Source organism: Melitaea cinxia, chromosome 18 (genome assembly GCF_905220565.1).
Source record: "Melitaea cinxia chromosome 18, ilMelCinx1.1, whole genome shotgun sequence".
Taxonomy (NCBI): Eukaryota; Metazoa; Arthropoda; class Insecta; order Lepidoptera; family Nymphalidae; genus Melitaea; species Melitaea cinxia.
Genome location: NC_059411.1, coordinates 6,310,761 through 6,328,747, shown reverse-complemented (window position 1 = coordinate 6,328,747; position 17,987 = coordinate 6,310,761). Strand labels below are relative to the sequence as shown.

At 34.4% G+C, this 17,987-nt stretch overlaps 1 protein-coding gene across 1 annotated transcript in view; it reads right to left on the bottom strand.

Moving 5' to 3' along the window:
- The window catches only part of LOC123662478 (ribosome-binding protein 1), a 29,774-nt gene extending 12,441 nt beyond the window's left edge, over nt 1-17,333 (bottom strand). Inside the window, exons 1-12 of the mRNA XM_045597320.1 lie at nt 17,261-17,333; nt 15,710-15,928; nt 15,248-15,421; nt 14,527-14,700; nt 13,022-13,172; nt 12,498-12,746; nt 7,546-7,799; nt 5,893-6,005; nt 3,722-3,950; nt 2,753-2,833; nt 1,260-1,445; nt 434-539 (exon numbers count right to left, since the gene is read on the bottom strand). Coding sequence (XP_045453276.1) covers nt 434-539; nt 1,260-1,445; nt 2,753-2,833; nt 3,722-3,950; nt 5,893-6,005; nt 7,546-7,799; nt 12,498-12,746; nt 13,022-13,172; nt 14,527-14,700; nt 15,248-15,421; nt 15,710-15,928; nt 17,261-17,266 — 1,942 coding nt within the window. The 5' untranslated portion in view covers nt 17,267-17,333. The remainder of the gene's footprint in view (nt 1-433; nt 540-1,259; nt 1,446-2,752; nt 2,834-3,721; nt 3,951-5,892; nt 6,006-7,545; nt 7,800-12,497; nt 12,747-13,021; nt 13,173-14,526; nt 14,701-15,247; nt 15,422-15,709; nt 15,929-17,260) is intronic.
- Nucleotides 17,334-17,987: the final 654 nt, after the last annotated feature.

Genomic DNA, 17,987 nt, shown 5'->3' with positions numbered 1-17,987 from the left:
TTCAAGGATTGCTGATTTCTAACGAATCATTCTCCAACGTGGAAAGGATTATACCCAGCAGTGGAATGTTGCTGAAGTGGAATGTTGCTGAATTTATATTTGTTTATATTTATTTATAGTAATAGTAATAAAACTACAACAAATGACGCCGTCTGTCCACCGACTACAGTAGTAGTTAATGAGCCTTTTCCTCCACGAAGGAGGGCTATGGCAAGTGGTGGGATGTCATAGATTGAATCAAATAACAGCATTATAGAAGATCACAGCAAAATAATACTGCTTTTAAGCCGTGTTGTGTGCCAGCGGCGAGTAAGGTGATCAGAGCTCCTGAGGGGTATCGGGGTAGGGTCGGCAAGGCGCTCGCAATGCTTCTGTGCAGGCGTCTACAAGCTACGGTAATAGACGGAGTGGGAGGAAGGAGGCGGGGCGGTACCCGGGCGGCGCGCCTGCAGCGCCCGCAGCTCCTGCTGCGCCAGCTGCTCGGCGTGCACGGCGCACTGCCGCTGCTGCTCCAGCTCGGCGTAGGCGCGGTTGGCCTCCTGCCGGACACGTTTATACACCGTTACTTTTACTACTCACACTCCGTTCGTGTCGGCAAAATACTATCTTAGCATTGATCAGTCATAGATCGAGTAAAAAAAGTAGATAATGCGCGGCCTTTGTTGTTAGTGAAGCCACAAAACTCGGCTCCTTCAAGTAAACACACGCGCTCACGCACACATATGCATCAAACTACGCTCATTTTCGTTAGTATCTCACGGGGCCTCGTACAGTAACTTTGCCTACAAAATGCCTTCTGCCTGCCTCTTATGTAATTAAATGGTGCAAAAACACTACCAAAGTGAATAAAAAGTCTGAAGAAATATCGTTTCACACGTAAGTACATACAAAACTTCATATTTCTTGTTATTCCAAAATAATATTGAGGTTATTCGGAACTTATAATTTCCATGTCCCGAAATGACGAACCGAGGGAGTGTTACCAGTAATTTTTTTTTCCATTAGCCCAAATTGTAGGCAATCATAGAAAAATAATTAAGTAGAAAATGGACAGCATTATTGTTTTTTTTTATCGTGTGATTTTTATGTTTTTCCTAAATTGAAGTCAGTTAAATATGAATTTTTAACTCGTTTGTTTCTGTTTAAATTTGTGAATTGTGCGTGGTGTGCAATAAGAGTATTTTCTCGCGTGGACGCGTCATTGCACTTGAGCGTAGCGCACAGACTGTGAGCGGCACAAGGCCGGCCGCGCGGCGCACCTGCAGCTGCTGCGCGAGCTCGGCGCCGTGCTGCTGCGCCAGCGCCGCGTCGCAGCGCGCCTGCCCCGCCTCCAGCGCGCGCGCGCCCAGCTCCGCCTGCAGCGCGCCCAGCTGCGCCACTAGCGCCGCCTCCGACTGCACGTGCACTTCGTTACTACCACGCCCTCTCGTTCCCCTTATCCGACTCTCCCCGTAACCCGGTACCGATGTAGCTCGGGTACGGGGGAGATGCCGACTGCCCGCACGTGCACTTCGTTACTATCACGCCCTCTCGTTCCCCTTATGCGGCTCTCCCCGTAACCCGGTACCGATGCAGCCCGGGTACGGGGGGATGGCCGGTGAAAGGACGTGAAGTCATGGTAAGGGGCGTGAGTTTTTTTCTTTTTAACAAAAATAAATGTCTTGCCGAGTTCCCTAGTTTTCATCAATTAAAAAAAACCCACCTACGCTATTAAATTATATACTATTCTATTAGTAGTGTGTAGTTATATTGAGACGGTGGTTTTGTTTCGAAAATAAATCTTTGCATTCCGATTTTGAGCAACGCGACACCCGGTTAGTTTTAATACAGAAACTAATTGTCGAGTTTTGCGTAAAAAATGCGATTACTTACTACTAAAGTTTGAGCCCTTAATACGATATATATATTTTTTTATAATCATGAATGATATTTTCACAGTATCGTTAAAAAATAATTGTGGTTGCAGGCAAACGAAGAAAAACCGACTTCAATTATATCGACAAGTAATAAATACAACGTAGGTAGACGACAATTGTGTTTGCTTGCAAACGGAAAAAAAACCGACTTCAATTACATCGACAGTAATACAACGTAGATCGACGAAAAAATAGTCAAGTAACTACGCGTTATCAAAGATTACTCAAAAAGTAGTTATCAGATCTCAATAAAATTTATATGTGACCACATGACAAACATCAGCTATCGATTAAATTAAAAATTATTAAAATCGGTACTCCCAGTAAAAAGTTATTGCGGATTTTCAAGAGTTTCCCTCGATTTCTCTGAGATCCTATCATCAGATCCTGGTTGTCTTATCATGGTACTAAACTAGGGATATCTTCTTTCCAACAAAAAAAGAATTATTAAAATCGGTACACCCAGTAAAAAGTTATGCGGATTTTCGAGAGTTTTCCTCGATTTCTCTGGGATTCTATCATCGGACCCTGGTTTCCTTATCATGGTACCAAACTAGAGATATCTCCTTTCCAACAAAAAAAGAATTATCAAAATCGGTTCATAAACGACGGAGTTATCCCCGAACATATATACCTATATATACGGTCGAAATGAGTAACCTCCTCCTTTTTTGAAGTCGGTTAAAAATAGTCATCTTTTCGGCCCAGTCTTCTACTATATATAGTAAATTTTAATTATTATTATTCATAAATTTACTTTTATATAACAATGAAAATCTTGATTGTAATCGCGTTTTTAATTGGGAAAATGGAAATGTATATTGCAAAAATCTCACCTCTGATAATCTCTGAATGTGCATCTCCATTTGAACGCGTTGCGCTTGAGCTTCGCTTTCTTCGTTTAGCTTAGCTTGAAGCTGTAAAATAATATTTATAACTTATACTATAGTACTACGTCAGTGTGGAAATTTGAATTGTTAATGTATATAAAAAAAGTGCGTGAGCTAGATCCAACACGTGACTGGAGTTTACTCCTTAATTACGATTACCTTGACATTTAAAAATTAATATGTTTAATTAAATGAATGAATTGAAATGATAAAACTCAAAAATCAAAACTTATTGATTGGTCGGCATTGTAAATTCCAATGCCTGTATACTACCTATATCTTGCTACAGCAAAAAACGCTGTAGTGTTATTCTCGGTATAATTCTTAGCGTTTGAACACGATTTCACTTCCCATATTTTTTTCATACCACATGTATCACTTGTCAAAGAGTAGATTCCTTCAATTGATGTAGCAGACTGCAGGAAAGATCCTACTCAAAGCATGGATCAGCCCGACTGGGGAGGCACCTCGGTCTTAGAGAATATCACTGCGAGCAGTGTCGTGTTCCCCTGATAAGTAAAATAGTCAGCTACTGGGGGGGATTGGGGGTAGAGTGGACAATGCTTACAATGCTTCCGGTGTCGCAAGTGACTATAGGCTACGATGGTTGCTTGGTGTCAGGCGAGCTATACGTTTGTTTGCCGACCCGGTTGTATAAAAAAAAAAACGAGTAATACTTAATACGCACCGCAAAAATTTGGAATACCCTTCTGGCTTCCGTTTTTCCAACGAACTATAACTTGGGTATCTTTAAATCAAGAGTGAATAGGCATCTTCTAGGCAAGCGCGCACCACCTTAGGCTGCATCTTCACTTGCCTTCAGGTGAGATCGCAGTCAAGCGCTAGTCTATATATTTAAAAAAAAAAAAAAACGAGTGTGCCTTAGACCACACGACTGAAGACTTCTTTTGTTACCCCTACAGTAACACACGACGCGTAACTCTCCCCCCCCCCCCACCAAGCCCCCTCCAGGCGCGTGGCGGGGCTCACCACGAGCTTGTCCTGCGCCAGCGCGTGGTTGTCGTCCAGCAGGCGCTGCAGGCGCGCGGCCAGCGTGTGCTGCTCGGCGCGCGCCGCCGCCGCCGCCTGCTCCGCCGCGGCCCGCGCCGCGCCGGCGCGCGCGCGCTCCGCGTTCAGGCTCGCCCTGCCGACCGCGGCGTACGATCAATACGCGTACTTATAATGTGACGGGTCGCCGTCTGTGCATTTAAGATATATGAGAAAATATATTATTGGGATCTTTATCAACGCAGTGAGCACCCAAAATAATGATTGTCAGAATTTCTGTCTGTTTGTCTGTGCGTTTGTGCACGCTAGAAACGGCTAATCCAATTTAGATTTGATGTTTACTTATATATTTTGGAGAGCTTAGCTTAACATTTAGTGTTTGTTTCATGTATTGACATGGTACATAAATAAAAAAGTTATGCCAATTTAAAGAATCACGTTGTGTAAAGTCACTATTCCACGCGAACGAAGTTCCGGGCACAACTAGTACATAATAAATACGGGACTATATAGCGCGACGCTCCTCTGGTTAGAGAATTAAGCTCCCTGCTGGCAAAGTTTTACAACTTTAAGAAGTAAGAAGTAAGCTTTTACCCTCGGGAACCTTTCTTTTTGATTTTTACCAATTCGACTAGCCCGTTAGCACAGATTGTAGTAGCCCTGCTTTCTGCCCGCGGATTGTGGGGTCGACTCCCGCCGCGAATCTGGGTGTAATATTTGTATTTATATATGTATTATTCTCTAAAAAAATTGCTCTAACAGTCGGCTGGTACCTATAACACAAGAATTAAGTTGCTTAGCTTGGGATCAGACTGCCGTGTGTGAATGTTATTAGATATTTTAACTTAACCTTATCGTAGTGATCTTTAGTGAGCTAACGTTCACTACAATACATATAGACCATGATCCTTTCATTGTAAATTATAACCGTGCTTACGCTCAGTGGACGACTTATGCAGTGCTAACTTACCTTCCTAATTTATTTACCTACTTTATTAAATAATTAACGCTGTCTGGGCGCAAAATCATTAGGTGACTTATCAGATATACCTATGTATTTACCTTGCATATGTACTGGATCATTGTCATTATCACGCGAGGGTATAAAATATTCCTTACGCCGGATTTTAGACCAATAGGAACTTAGCTAGCTCTGTACTCTGTCATTGTCTGAGTGTGTCTAGTAACTACGTACGCATTTACCTTAGTGTATGTTGCGTATTTTAAAACTAAATTTTAAAACGAAATTATTGCAAGTTTAAAATTTGAATCTGTATCTCTGTACCCACTTGCTAGCCGACGAGAATATTAAATTGAATTACCGCCTCACACTCAACATTTCGCAGTAGGATTTTCTCCTGTGTCTGGGGTCCGGAATCACGCATTACATACACAAGCACAAACGCCCTGACCACGGCAAACATCGGTATGGCCAATACAAACGTTTGCCACGTGCGGGGCTTGCGAGTCCTGTGCGTCAACGACGTCTATAGGCGACAAAAAACCCGGAACACAAAAATATTAAATAAAATTATTAAAATAATATTTCTGGTATTTTAATTCAACATTTCTCAAAACAGAATATCCCAGCAACATTTGAGTATAAAAAAACAAGTCTTTTAGAGCTACACGTACTGAGAAACATTGAAATAAAAACATGCATTCTTATTCCAAATAAATGATATGTCCTGTAATGTGACGCAAGAGGTATAAATAAATAATAAATAAATAAATATTTACAACACACACGGTCATTTCTTCCTAAAGTAAGCAACTTAATGCTTGTGTTATACGAGTAGGTAACAGCCGACTGGTATAGCTACATTTTTTTTTTTTTTGATTAACTTACATATAAATAATACATATATAAATAAATATATATTACACCCAGACTCAAAGTAGGAATCGAACCCACAAACCTCTAAGCAGAAAGCAGGGTCACTACAAACTGTGGCAACGGGCTAGTTAGAATATACATATAATGACTAACAATAGATTATATAATACATTCTTATATCAAACGTACGGAAAATATGTTTGTCATTATCAATATGTCATTTTAAATTAATTACACTCACCTGAGCTCCTTCAATTTAGCGTGCAGTGCTTGAGAAGCTTCTATTTCGTCTGCAAGCGCCTTTTCCTTGTCAGCTAATTGTTTCTTTAACTTCTGCATGGGATCGTTGGGACCCTATAATTAAATATTATATTGATGTCGGAATGTTCTACTTGTAATTTTTATGTAACCTGTCTTCATGTACTAGTATCGTTATGTGTTTCTCTGTGAGAGTTTTCTTTGCTAAGTTACGTTTTATCTTATTGTATTTATATTTGTTTTAATTTCATGAGTAAAATATAAAATGTAGTATTTTTGAAGTAAATTTTAAAATGGACACTATTTTATTAATAATTAAGTATTTAATTAAAATATCAATTTGATGGCAAAGAAATATTATTATTAATATTATAACTTTTATTGTTTAATAAATAACAATTAAAAATAGTATTACAAATAAGTCGTAAAGCCGAAAAACTAAGTTCAAAAAATTATAACAAAGGCTATAAAAATACCTAAGTTACTTTTAATTATTTTATTTTTAATTTAATTTTTTTGTGAACTTTATATTTATATGAAAACGTGTAACAAATAGTAACTGCAAAAATAACAGTTCTTAGTAAAACCTCATTACGAATTATCATATCAGTGTTGTTTCAGATCGTTAATTTCTGAATAAACATTATGGTCTAAGTAAACTTCATATTGCTTTGTAATACAATGTCGTCACTATATAAACTAACTTTTATATCAAAAGATGTTTACACAAATGCCTTAGTTTAAAAGATACGGTATCTACAACAATTTTTTTTAAATATACAATTAATATACATCCACGGGCTTTTGAAATCCATGTCCTTTTTTATTTACAAAACATGCTATTTTTTTAAATCAAGGTAGGCGTTATTCAGCAACATCATTGTATTGGAGGTATCAGTATTGGTATTTATCTATATTCATTATAACATTAACTTAAAGATGTTTGAAAATGCAATCGCTTTCATACATGACATTCCATTCAAAGTCACCTTAGTTCATTCAATCCTAATAAAGTTGTTATATAGTTAATATACTTTAGACTGGTTCAGAACAACTAACCGATGTGATCTGAAACGTATTTCTAGTAAACTCATACGATTTTTGAGCTTAAATTAATTATATCTATATAGCATTATTATTGAATTGACCATTAAAAAAACATACTTCAAAATAAAAACTGTAGCCTTAGGCGGTCAAACACGCCTTTTGTTTCGACTTTGCCATAATGTTCATTCAGTAAATAGATTACGATATATAAGATATGGCAATTGTTTCATATATTAATTTAGCGTTCTTTGAGGGCACCGCACCCTCACATATGTGCGGTTACCCTAACCTATAGACGCCTACAATATCAGAAGTATCACAAGCGCGATGCCGACCTTAACCCCGGTCTTCCCTAAGGTGGTCTGGCCATCTTACTCAACACATAGACACAAAACTACTTAAAAGCAGCATTATTTCCCTAACCCATTTAGATTTGACCTTCTGTAAGGTTGAGATAAATAATCCTGCTGTGCTCCACCACAGTCGGGCGTTCGTGCAGCGGGGTGCTTGTTGTGCACTACGCAGTGACAATCGCATTTCGTTTCGACTATTGCTATAATATTTCTGCAATAAACAGACAACCAAACGCAGATTTTTCATTTATTAACTTAGTGTCATTTGGCGTGTCCCAGTAGGATATTCGATCGAGTCGGGTATGGGGTGTTAGCGGGGGAGGTTTGGTGTGTGAATTAGAGTGCGAAACCTCGGTCCACTCGGAGTGCTGCGGCAGCGGGTCGTGGTGCTTGTCGAGCAGCGCGTCGGTGAGCACCTGGATGTCGGTGCGCGACAGCGCCGCCTCGCGCAGCACGCGCAGCAGCTCGCTCACCGCCACGCCGCCGTCCGCTGCCACACGCACCACGCATCATTTTACCGCGTTTACAACACTCGTATACATTTTACACGCTTGCCCCTAACGTGTCTAGATTTAGAATAGGAAAACCTTCGAAATTTTACTCCTTAAGAAAATAACGTTAACAAAATTTGATTATTTATCTTTTTCCAACCAGGAACTGTTTATTAATTTACTTGTTGTCACTCGAGATTTTACTTGCGAAATAAGTTACGATTCCTTTGCCGAAATAAAAAGTAGCAGACATGTTATTCTAGATCCACAGTAGGTATGTAACAATCCTAAATAGTGAAATTATAAAATTCTAGCGACCCGCCCCGGCTTCGCGCGTTTTCAAAAATTATCAGAGTTACTCTACTATGTTATGCATGTATTATATATATATAAACCTTCCTCTGGAATCGCTCTATTTACTGTAGAAAACTGCATCAAAATCCGATCATTCATCATCATCATCATTACAGCCTATCACAGTCCACTGCTGGACATAGGCCTCCATAAGTTTACGCCAAAAATAGCGTGAACTCATGTGTTTTGCCCATAGTCACCACGCTGGGCAGGCGGGTTGGTGACCGCAGTGCTGGCTTTATCGCACCGAAGACGCTGCTGCCCGTCTTCGGCCTGTGTATTTCAAAGCTAGCAGTTGGATGGTTATCCCGCCACCGGTCGGCTTTTTAAGTTCCAATGTGGTAGTGGAACTGTGTTATCCCTTAGTCGCCTCTTACGACACCCACGGGAAGAGAGGGGGTGGCTAAATTCTTTAGTACCGTAGCCACACAGTACAAAATCCGATGCGTAGTTCTAAAGATCTAAGCATACAGACGGCGGGAAGCGACTTTGTTTACTACTATAATGACTGTGCAAAAATAGTCTAAATTATAATGACTGTACAAAAATAGTCTAAATACATTTTGAAGAAGTATAAAATATTATTAAGATAATACAAATTTAGTTTTATAACGAATAACAATTTAAGTAAGGTAAAAGCACTAATGCTGGACTCATTAAGAACAAATCAAACTTCATTGTCAAAAATCAAATGTATTTAAAAAAAAAATACACTTACAATTTATTTTACTGTTGAGAGTAACATTTCGAAATTATCTTTTTCATATAAAATATTTTAGGACTGTCGTATTTTTAACTAAAAATTAGATTTTTCCTAGGTTTGTCGTAGATACTAAAAGATGACACCATCAAAAATCAAATCCACCAAAAATAGACATCAATTGGCACTAATAGTAGACATGACTATAACATCACTGTAATATACGTTTTATCAAAACAAATCAACAAAAAATATTTTGAAATGTAAACCGAGCACAGCTTGTGCTTTAAAATTATTAATTAAGTAAAAAATTATAATCAAATCAAATAACATAAAAAAATATTCTCAGAAAATCAATATTTAGCCTTGTTAAGAGTATCTAATCAGTTTTCGACATTTAAGTACTTTAAACTAAATATTCAAAACTTAAAAATAAATAAGTTATATCACATCAAGTCACCCATTAACATTTAAGGGAAAATTATACTCTAATTCTCTCTATATAAATAACTCAATCCTATCCCCTGCAACAATCATTTTTGGCGCATTGAGAACTTCTACTGTTTGAGATTCACTTACAATACTATAATATCTTTCACATTTTCTTTAAATACAGTTTCTTTTCATCACAGCTTACCATTGCCATAACGTCAATCTCTTTGCCCGATATTTTTTGGACAACGCAAAGAAACTTATAAAACTTCTTTTTATCAGAAAAGTTAATAAATTTCATAAACACCAGAAGAGATCTTATTTTCGCTATGGTAATTTTCTTCATCAGTATCTTCATCTTCTTGTCCATCTCACGATCGTCAGTAAGATCATCTATCTCCAGATTCTATCCATTCTTCTTCAGTAGTTGAGACACTATAGATATCAGTCTTATTAGTTTTCTTTTTCACAATCTTTTGACTTTTCTTAGCTAATTTCTAAGCAGCCTTAAGTTTTCTTTCTTCTTCATTCTTCTGTTTTTTCATCTTTCTTTCTTCTAATCTCTTTTTTTATTTCTTCCATTTCACTCTTTTTTCTTTCCTTATTTTCATAATATTATTGCAATTACTTCGACGACACCACAGAGGATATTTTTTCTTTCTTCCTTTTTTTAGAATGATCTTTAGGTGTTGGCTCTTTTAAAGGGAGTGGTCACCCATATTATGCGAAGGATTTTGTGGAAATTGTGACATGGAAGGCATAATCAGGGATCTGCACTGATACTGTCAGTATTATTTTCTGTTATTTTAACTGATCTACCATTCTTAAAGGGGGTTTTAATCTTAAGTTCATCAACTATTTTCTTAACGCAATCTTGTAAAATATATTTTCCCATTAGGAACCCTTGTTTAACCATAGCTTTTGTCCATGTTACGAGTATTCTTTCTATATCTTCAGTCACATAGCAGCTTCTTTCCTTTCCCTTAACTTTGTTAAGTAGAGTTACCCACGGAACACCAAATTTCTCCGCCGCAATAGCTATCGGAACACCCTGTCTGCATTCTTCTATGGCTGCTTCTATATCGGCTTCGGAGTATCTAAACATCTGCCCATTTACTGGCGGCATCGTGCTTGAACCTTAATCTGACATTAATGGATACTAATAGTTGACATCTAGTATACCCTAATAGTTGACACTGTCATCTTTTAGTTAGGCTAGTGTAAAACAAACGAAACTCAGACATGAACCTTATTTTTACATCGTAAAGGCTAAATTTGCATTAAAATAAGCTAACAAATTCAGTTCGATGTAACCCTAGTAGAAGACACATGTGTCATCTATTAGGTTTGGATTGATTTCTGGTACTAATAGTAAACACTACACAAAATTTATTCAAAAACAAACCAAAATAACAAGGTAATGGTCCTTATAAGTCAATAAGTTCATATATTTATAATATCGAAATCAACAATAGCCAATAATAATATACATAAGACAAAATCATACCTGTTCAAAAGTAGCTTACACTAACAAAAACGCTAAGAATTACGCGTCTAATGTCAACTTGCTCACATTGTTTTTTGTCAACTCATGCCATTTTGAAATTTGCTTCTGAAAATGTACGCAAGCTTTTGAGCATGTATCATCGATGGCACTAGGTGTCTTTAACAGCAGGAGCAAGTTATATAAATTATTAGTTTTCTTAGTACAAAAGATTTTTTCGAAAATGTCATCTTTTAGTTCAATGTCGAGCATTAGTGCTTTTACCTTAATTATTTTTATTTCGGGGCATTCCACTTTCACGAGACGAATAGCTAATATCGATTAAGCATAATACGGAAACCCTCATTAACATCTGTGGTTTATGTTTGTATTGTTTATACAAAACAGGTTTACAGTATGTCGGACTTTCAAACTCGTATAACAAAAAACATTCGATGTTGAAAGTACTTGAATATAACCGTATAAAAGCTATTGTCATATGTTTTATCTAATTCTTGTTTCCAGCAAAACTTATAAAAAAACTGTAATAGGCTCAGTTTTGTACGTGACAATATTTTGAAAAATCGATGTTGAAGCCGAAACTGGATTTATTTTTATCCCTGTCAGTTTGCATCTTCACCTGTATATCGAAACCACTGACTGAATTAGGGTATACTTTGACAGGGTTTAAGTTATCAGCTACTTAATGCTACCAACAAGGATATTTTTATCCCAAATTTCAGTAAAGATCTCTTGGAAAAAGGGTTGAAGGTTATTATAACTTAGCAACATCAAAAGATATCTTATATTCGATTTTCGTTTGAAATCTCAAGATTAATTCCTGAGATAAACCTTATCATCTTTGTTATAATACACTTTAAATATGTTGCTTTAAAAAACATTAAAGTAAAAGAGTTTTATATATTGTTAATACTGTTTATTCTTGTTAAGCCCGCCGTCATATTCAAGAAATAATTTTGAACACGATATGATCGGAATTGATCGGATCTTTAACAAAACGGATCTTTTGTTTTAAGAAACACAATGGTATAAACTTTAAAAACGTCAGAATTAATACGTATATACAGAAGGCAAATAATGACCTAGCTCTAAATGCTTTTCACACAAACGATATAATTACTTTGTTTCTATTTACATATTTTTTCATCTCAGTTAAAACAAAGATGCTCTTTTTAAAAATGTTTTCATTTCCGGGTTCCATTGTATACCTGATAATCTCTTACTATATGATATTTGATTTTAGTTGATCTTTTGCTTTTCTGTCAGCAGTATTAGATTTTAAAAATTATATAATTTTAATTTATATTTAGTACTTGAAAATATCTCATGAAATGAAAGTTCTATTTTAAAATGTGCGTCCATAAATTATACTCGTGAATTTTAATTTTCACTTTTTTTTACAATGTATGTTTTCATGTTAAGAACTAAACAAAGTTTGTACTATTTAGAATTGCATAATTCAATATTATATTGGAAATCAAATTTATTTTCTCTTATTTTTACACTGAGAATTAGCAGTTTGAGTCACATTTTTGAATAATATTATTATAGCTACAAGAATGTATAGATGAAAAATATTTAAATGTAGTATATGTTTGTTAAATTTCTTCTACGGAATTTTCTTTTCAGTGCAATCTTTATTTATACTGGTGGCAACACAATCATTATTTTATCTCTCTAATTTAACTAAATAAAGGCTTAACTCACCGATGAGAGAGAGCATGTTCGGTTCAGGCTTTTTCTTCTTGCCCTTCGCTGGCGGTGAAGGTGCGGGTGCAGGTGTGGGTGCAGATGCAGAAGCAGGTGTTGGTCTAGGTTCAGGTGCAGGTGCAGGTGCAGCTGGAAGAGCGTTACGTAGCAATTTGTCTGTTGTGAGCTCGCTCGGTTGCGGCGCGTTCAACGGTGGCACCACTTCATCTACAGCATCATTAATTGGCCTCTTTTCTTGCTTTTTAACTGCAATTTTATTATAATTTATATATATTTTTAATGTGAATTGGAATTGGTTTTATGTCTTGAAATTCGTAATTGTAATATTAATTATAAAATAATCGTGTAATTTGATCAAAAGACATAATTACAACTACAAATATGCAATTATATTTTATATAATTTTTATTTTGGTGCAGTTTTCGACCTGTCAGGTAATCCCGTTCTACGTACTTACTAAGCGAAAATTCCCCTGGACCTAGCATATAACTAGTACATATAATAAATCATAAAGAACTAACCCTTGCGCTGTTCAAGTGGCGCTTCAGCGTTGATCCGCAACTCCTCTTTCACTGTCTCCGGCACATTCTGTTTCGGAGGAGCTTTGCCGCTCTTAGTTTGTTTCGCAGATTTCTGTTCTTTTTTCTCTACCTCTTCTTTCTTCTCCGCTACCTATATTTAGTATATATACACATAACTTATAATTTTTTAAGATCAAAAAAAAAACAAACAATTTTCTTTGTCTCAGTAGAGGATTAACCAATCAAAATATTACAAATAATAAAAATACCCATTTAAAACCAAAATCAACTGTTTTTATGTAAAACAATAAAAGAAAACACACAAGTCATGCCAAAAAGAACGTAAAACACTGCATAAAAATATCCCAGTAGTAACAAATATGATTAAGAAATTTACATACAGATATAAATACAGTTTATATATTTTCAGATCCAAGACCAAAAAGGCAACCCAAGCAACATAACACGGCGCATATATATTACAATTACGCAAATAAAATAACAAATGAACAATACATATATAAATTATTAATACCAATCGAATATGCACCAAGTATACTCAAAAAATAGATATCATTAATGTAAGATTTATTATTTTTTATACCAAAATTTGTCGCGCGTCAAAAAAATCATCTAGAGGAATTAAATTTTTAACACGACGACCAAAAAAATAAATAAAATAACTAACTATAATTCAATTAAAGGATGTTAATATCAAAAATTATATATGTTACAAATTCACCCAAAAAATTTGAGTCATTTAAAAATTTACATTTACTATTAGAAAGTATAATTGTATATAAACAATCATAATCAAATAATTTTTAAGCTCCATTAAAACATTAAGAAATTTTACTAAACAAGCTCTATCCACAATAAGAAATTTTACTAAACAAGGACTTTAAAAGTACACAGAACACTTTTTGTACAAAAACAGGAAACAAAAAACATTAAAAAGCACTTTGCATTTTACCACTTTATTCTATGATAGTGACAAAAAATAATATGTTTAAAAAAAAAATTCTTTATGTTCACCCCTTATTACTACTTTTTTACTTTAATAATAAATAATATTTTATTAACAAATAAAAAAGGAAATGAAAAAGGAAAGGTTAATTTTTATATAAGAGTTCTATTCCAATAAGCTTCAAGTTAAAGAGTTAGTTATTTTGTTCACAATCATGCTGATGATTGCACATTTGTTTTAAATTACATTTTGTGCAAATTCTGGAGCATTAGTCTGTTATTTATTGACCTTTTTAACGACATAACACACCTCAGATACAAAATATATGAAGAGATAATTTGTTCTGAATAAATATGATGTAGATATTCTCAGTACTTAATGTATATTTATGGTTAATTTATCAAATTTAATGTTATTGAATTATTATAATGTAGCTTAACATGATTTCTGTTATGTTAAGAACTATTTTAATATTAGTGTCAAAATGACTAATTTAGATTGAATTGATATGTCATATCACTGATGTCAACGAACTCACTTTTTCTAATGAAGCGTGCAATAATTCTAAGTCGTCCTTGGGGTGCATTTCCTCAAAGTGGTTAGAAACCTCTGCGACCGGCGTCGCCGTCGTGCTTGGATCGCTAACACAGCTCGGATCCTCTTTGTTTAACAATATCGGCTTTACTTTAGGATCCTTGCCGCGTTTGCGAATCTGTACACACATTAATTCTACAATAGAAGTACCCTCCTAGGTTTCAGTAGCTCTCTAATTTTAATTCTTAACCACACACAATTTTAGATTTTTTTACTAATATACAATAAACAAAAATACAGCAAAGTACATAAACTACAGTTAGTTATACAGATGATATCAATCATGCTTAAACATTGATAGTTCATATCTGCATTTTAAGCGTATGCTTAATACAAATATATTGAATATTGAACCAAACCAACCAGTTATATGTACAATATAACAATCATTACTTATAAGTATAGTATGTAAACCAGTTTAAACATATTGTTAATACCAGAAAATATAAGGTTATCTTATCATAGCCAGATGGATATTGCAAGCATATATAATGAGTTTTTCCAGCTATACATGCAAAGAACTTAGCCCAATGTCACATAATTTATTAATAATATAATTATAGGTTTATTTAATATATTATTAATTATATTAAGAAGCTGCAAACTGTAGACTAAGAACAAATAATTTATTAGTATCAATGATAAATCATTCTGCAAAAACATACCTTGATGTGAGGTGGTGTGTCATTTTGAACTTCAACTACGATAGGAGGGCTAAACTCTACATGATGTTTGGCGGGAACCGAGTCATCTTCCACTCCACTCTCAGCTGGGGCCTCGCTTTCTGGCTCACTACCTGTTGCCACTGTGGCATTTTCTTTCTTTTCTTTCTTTGCCAACTGCAAATATATGACACTATTAATTAATTAAGTCATTAAAGCATATGAATCAATTATGAAATAAAACATTTTAATCAAACATTACTTATTTCAAGAACCTCAGTACCCAGTAGATATCAGTTCAATTTAAAATAATTCATGTGGAGCTGTAAATAATTAATTTATTTCTAATATTTAGTACTTTGGGATATTATGTATAATAAACCAATGATTTGTGTACTAGTAATAGATAAGATTTTATTATATGTTTTATAATTTTATAAAATAAATTCTAAAATAGAATTTTACCTTCTTATTAGCTTTCTTATTGGTCTTTTTTGATTTATTCTTGTTTTCAGCCAAAGCAAGCAGTTCATTTGTTGCTCGTCTTTGTTGAGCTATCGCTTCCTCATAGCTTGTTCCCGATGCTGAGAACAATCCCATCAGCAGGAGGACTGCAGCACCAGCTACCCCCAGTCCGCATAGCACAAGCACTGCTTGCAGTTCCATTACACTTCCTGCAAGCACCTACCTAGTATAACCAAAATTTTTGTTAGTTTCGTTTAACACTATCCTCTCATCATCCTATTCATTAACTTCACAATTTAAAAAGTATGCAATTAACTTTAAAAAAAAAATAACAAAAAACTCAATTCTTAGATATTTGATTAATTTTTTTTATCAACTATCCAATCCAAATTTCATTAAAATTTAATTATTATCACATTGTATAACTTACATTTCATTTGTGATTTTTGAAAATAGCAGTAAGTGCCAAATATAGTCTATTTAGGGTAGTCTAAATAAATTAAATGATAAATAAGATAATAAAAATTCTATTATAGTTCTTTTTCTTTCTTTTTTTTTTATTATTTCAACATAGCATTAGCTTAAACTTGGTAAAATTTTTAAATTTCTATAGAATGAAATTCCGTATTTACCTAGGATTAAGTAGGAAAAGCTCGAAAATACTGATTTATATTGTACATATAAGTAATTCTTATCCTTTTTCAGTTGTTAGTTAGTGATATGCAAAACCGTTTCCCTGTTTTGCCTAAACTTTTTGATGTAGTTATCAGGACCAAAAATACTGATAATAAATATGTAAATGATAATTTAAAAATGCCGACGCGTGAATTGTATGTTTAAACTATATTTGCGTTTTTTTTTTACGTTTAGATTATAATAAATAGCAACGTTAATATTTAGAAAAAATTAATAAAATATATTCATGCCTTAAAAAGATTAAAAAATTGCTTATTTATTAAATTTTAATTGCAAATAAAAATAAATAAATCTGAAAGGTCGCGCATCAGTTTATTGAAATTACACGTAATATCATTGTTGGCTGTTGTTATACGTAATTGCTTACCAAAATGATAAGAATTTCTGCAGTTACTTTGTTGCAAAACGTTGAGTTAAATAGAAAATTCAGGGTAACATCTCGCTCAATATGAAATACAGGGGGCTGACCATGGGCTGACACGTAAGCAATGACACATGTCAAAGGTTATTGACAGAAGACTCGAAGTTTCATTAATTTCAATATTAAGCGTATTTTAATAAAGAATGGCATAATATGTAATAAAAATATGGTACTGTGTTTAAATATAACTATTAAACGATATAATTAATGAAAAGAATGTCATAAAGTTCAAGTATTCTCTCAATCTTGGTTCATTTTATAAATTAATAGCGGAAAATCTTACCTTTAATGTAACTTGATTATATGAATTGAAGATTTCGTTAGAATTAATGCTATTTATATTTTCATGCGTGTTAATTAAACTTAAGAATTTTTTTACAAAATAAACAGGAAAAAAGATAACTATTGCAATTACTAAAATACCGACTACTGACCGACATCGAAGAACCGATTTATAGAACGGGAACGACAGCGACAGTGAGTATATCAATGTTGCCGAATTTAAATTTTTATAATCTTTATTTATACAAAATATTATACATATTTACAATTCAAAACTTAAGAACTAAATATTTACAGATAGTTTTGGTATAAATCATGTCCGCGTGGAATTGTGCCAAGAATGCTGGCAGCATTTCCCCGTTAAATCGCTATGCCGATTCTTTGGGCAAAAAATGCACCAGCCCTCTTGTCACCAGTGGAGGCAATAAGGCGAGGTGTTATTTAAATAAACGCCAATACCGAATTATAAATATAAAGCAATCGGAATATCGAATGCGGATCCTATAAATGTTGTTACGAAATTTTGTAAATGTAATCTGCTTTTACTTTTGTACTTTCATCAATTTCGTAGTAAACTAGTATTGAAAACACTACATTACTTTTTTATTAGAATAATAAAATTGATTTCAAAGAACATTTGAAGGGCCAAAACCAAACTTGTCAAGCGAATCATTTAAAATAAATTTTAATGTGTGTATTTTTATTTTAGTGTAAAAAACAAATAAGAAAATTATATAAATTCAAATACCAAATAAATCACTTTTATTCATAGAGCAACACGGAGGGGAGTAGCCATTGCGTTTGTTACCAATACAAAACTGTCTGTCATTTTTTGCGGGGGGAAATTACACACATGCACACTTTATCTAATTTCCACAC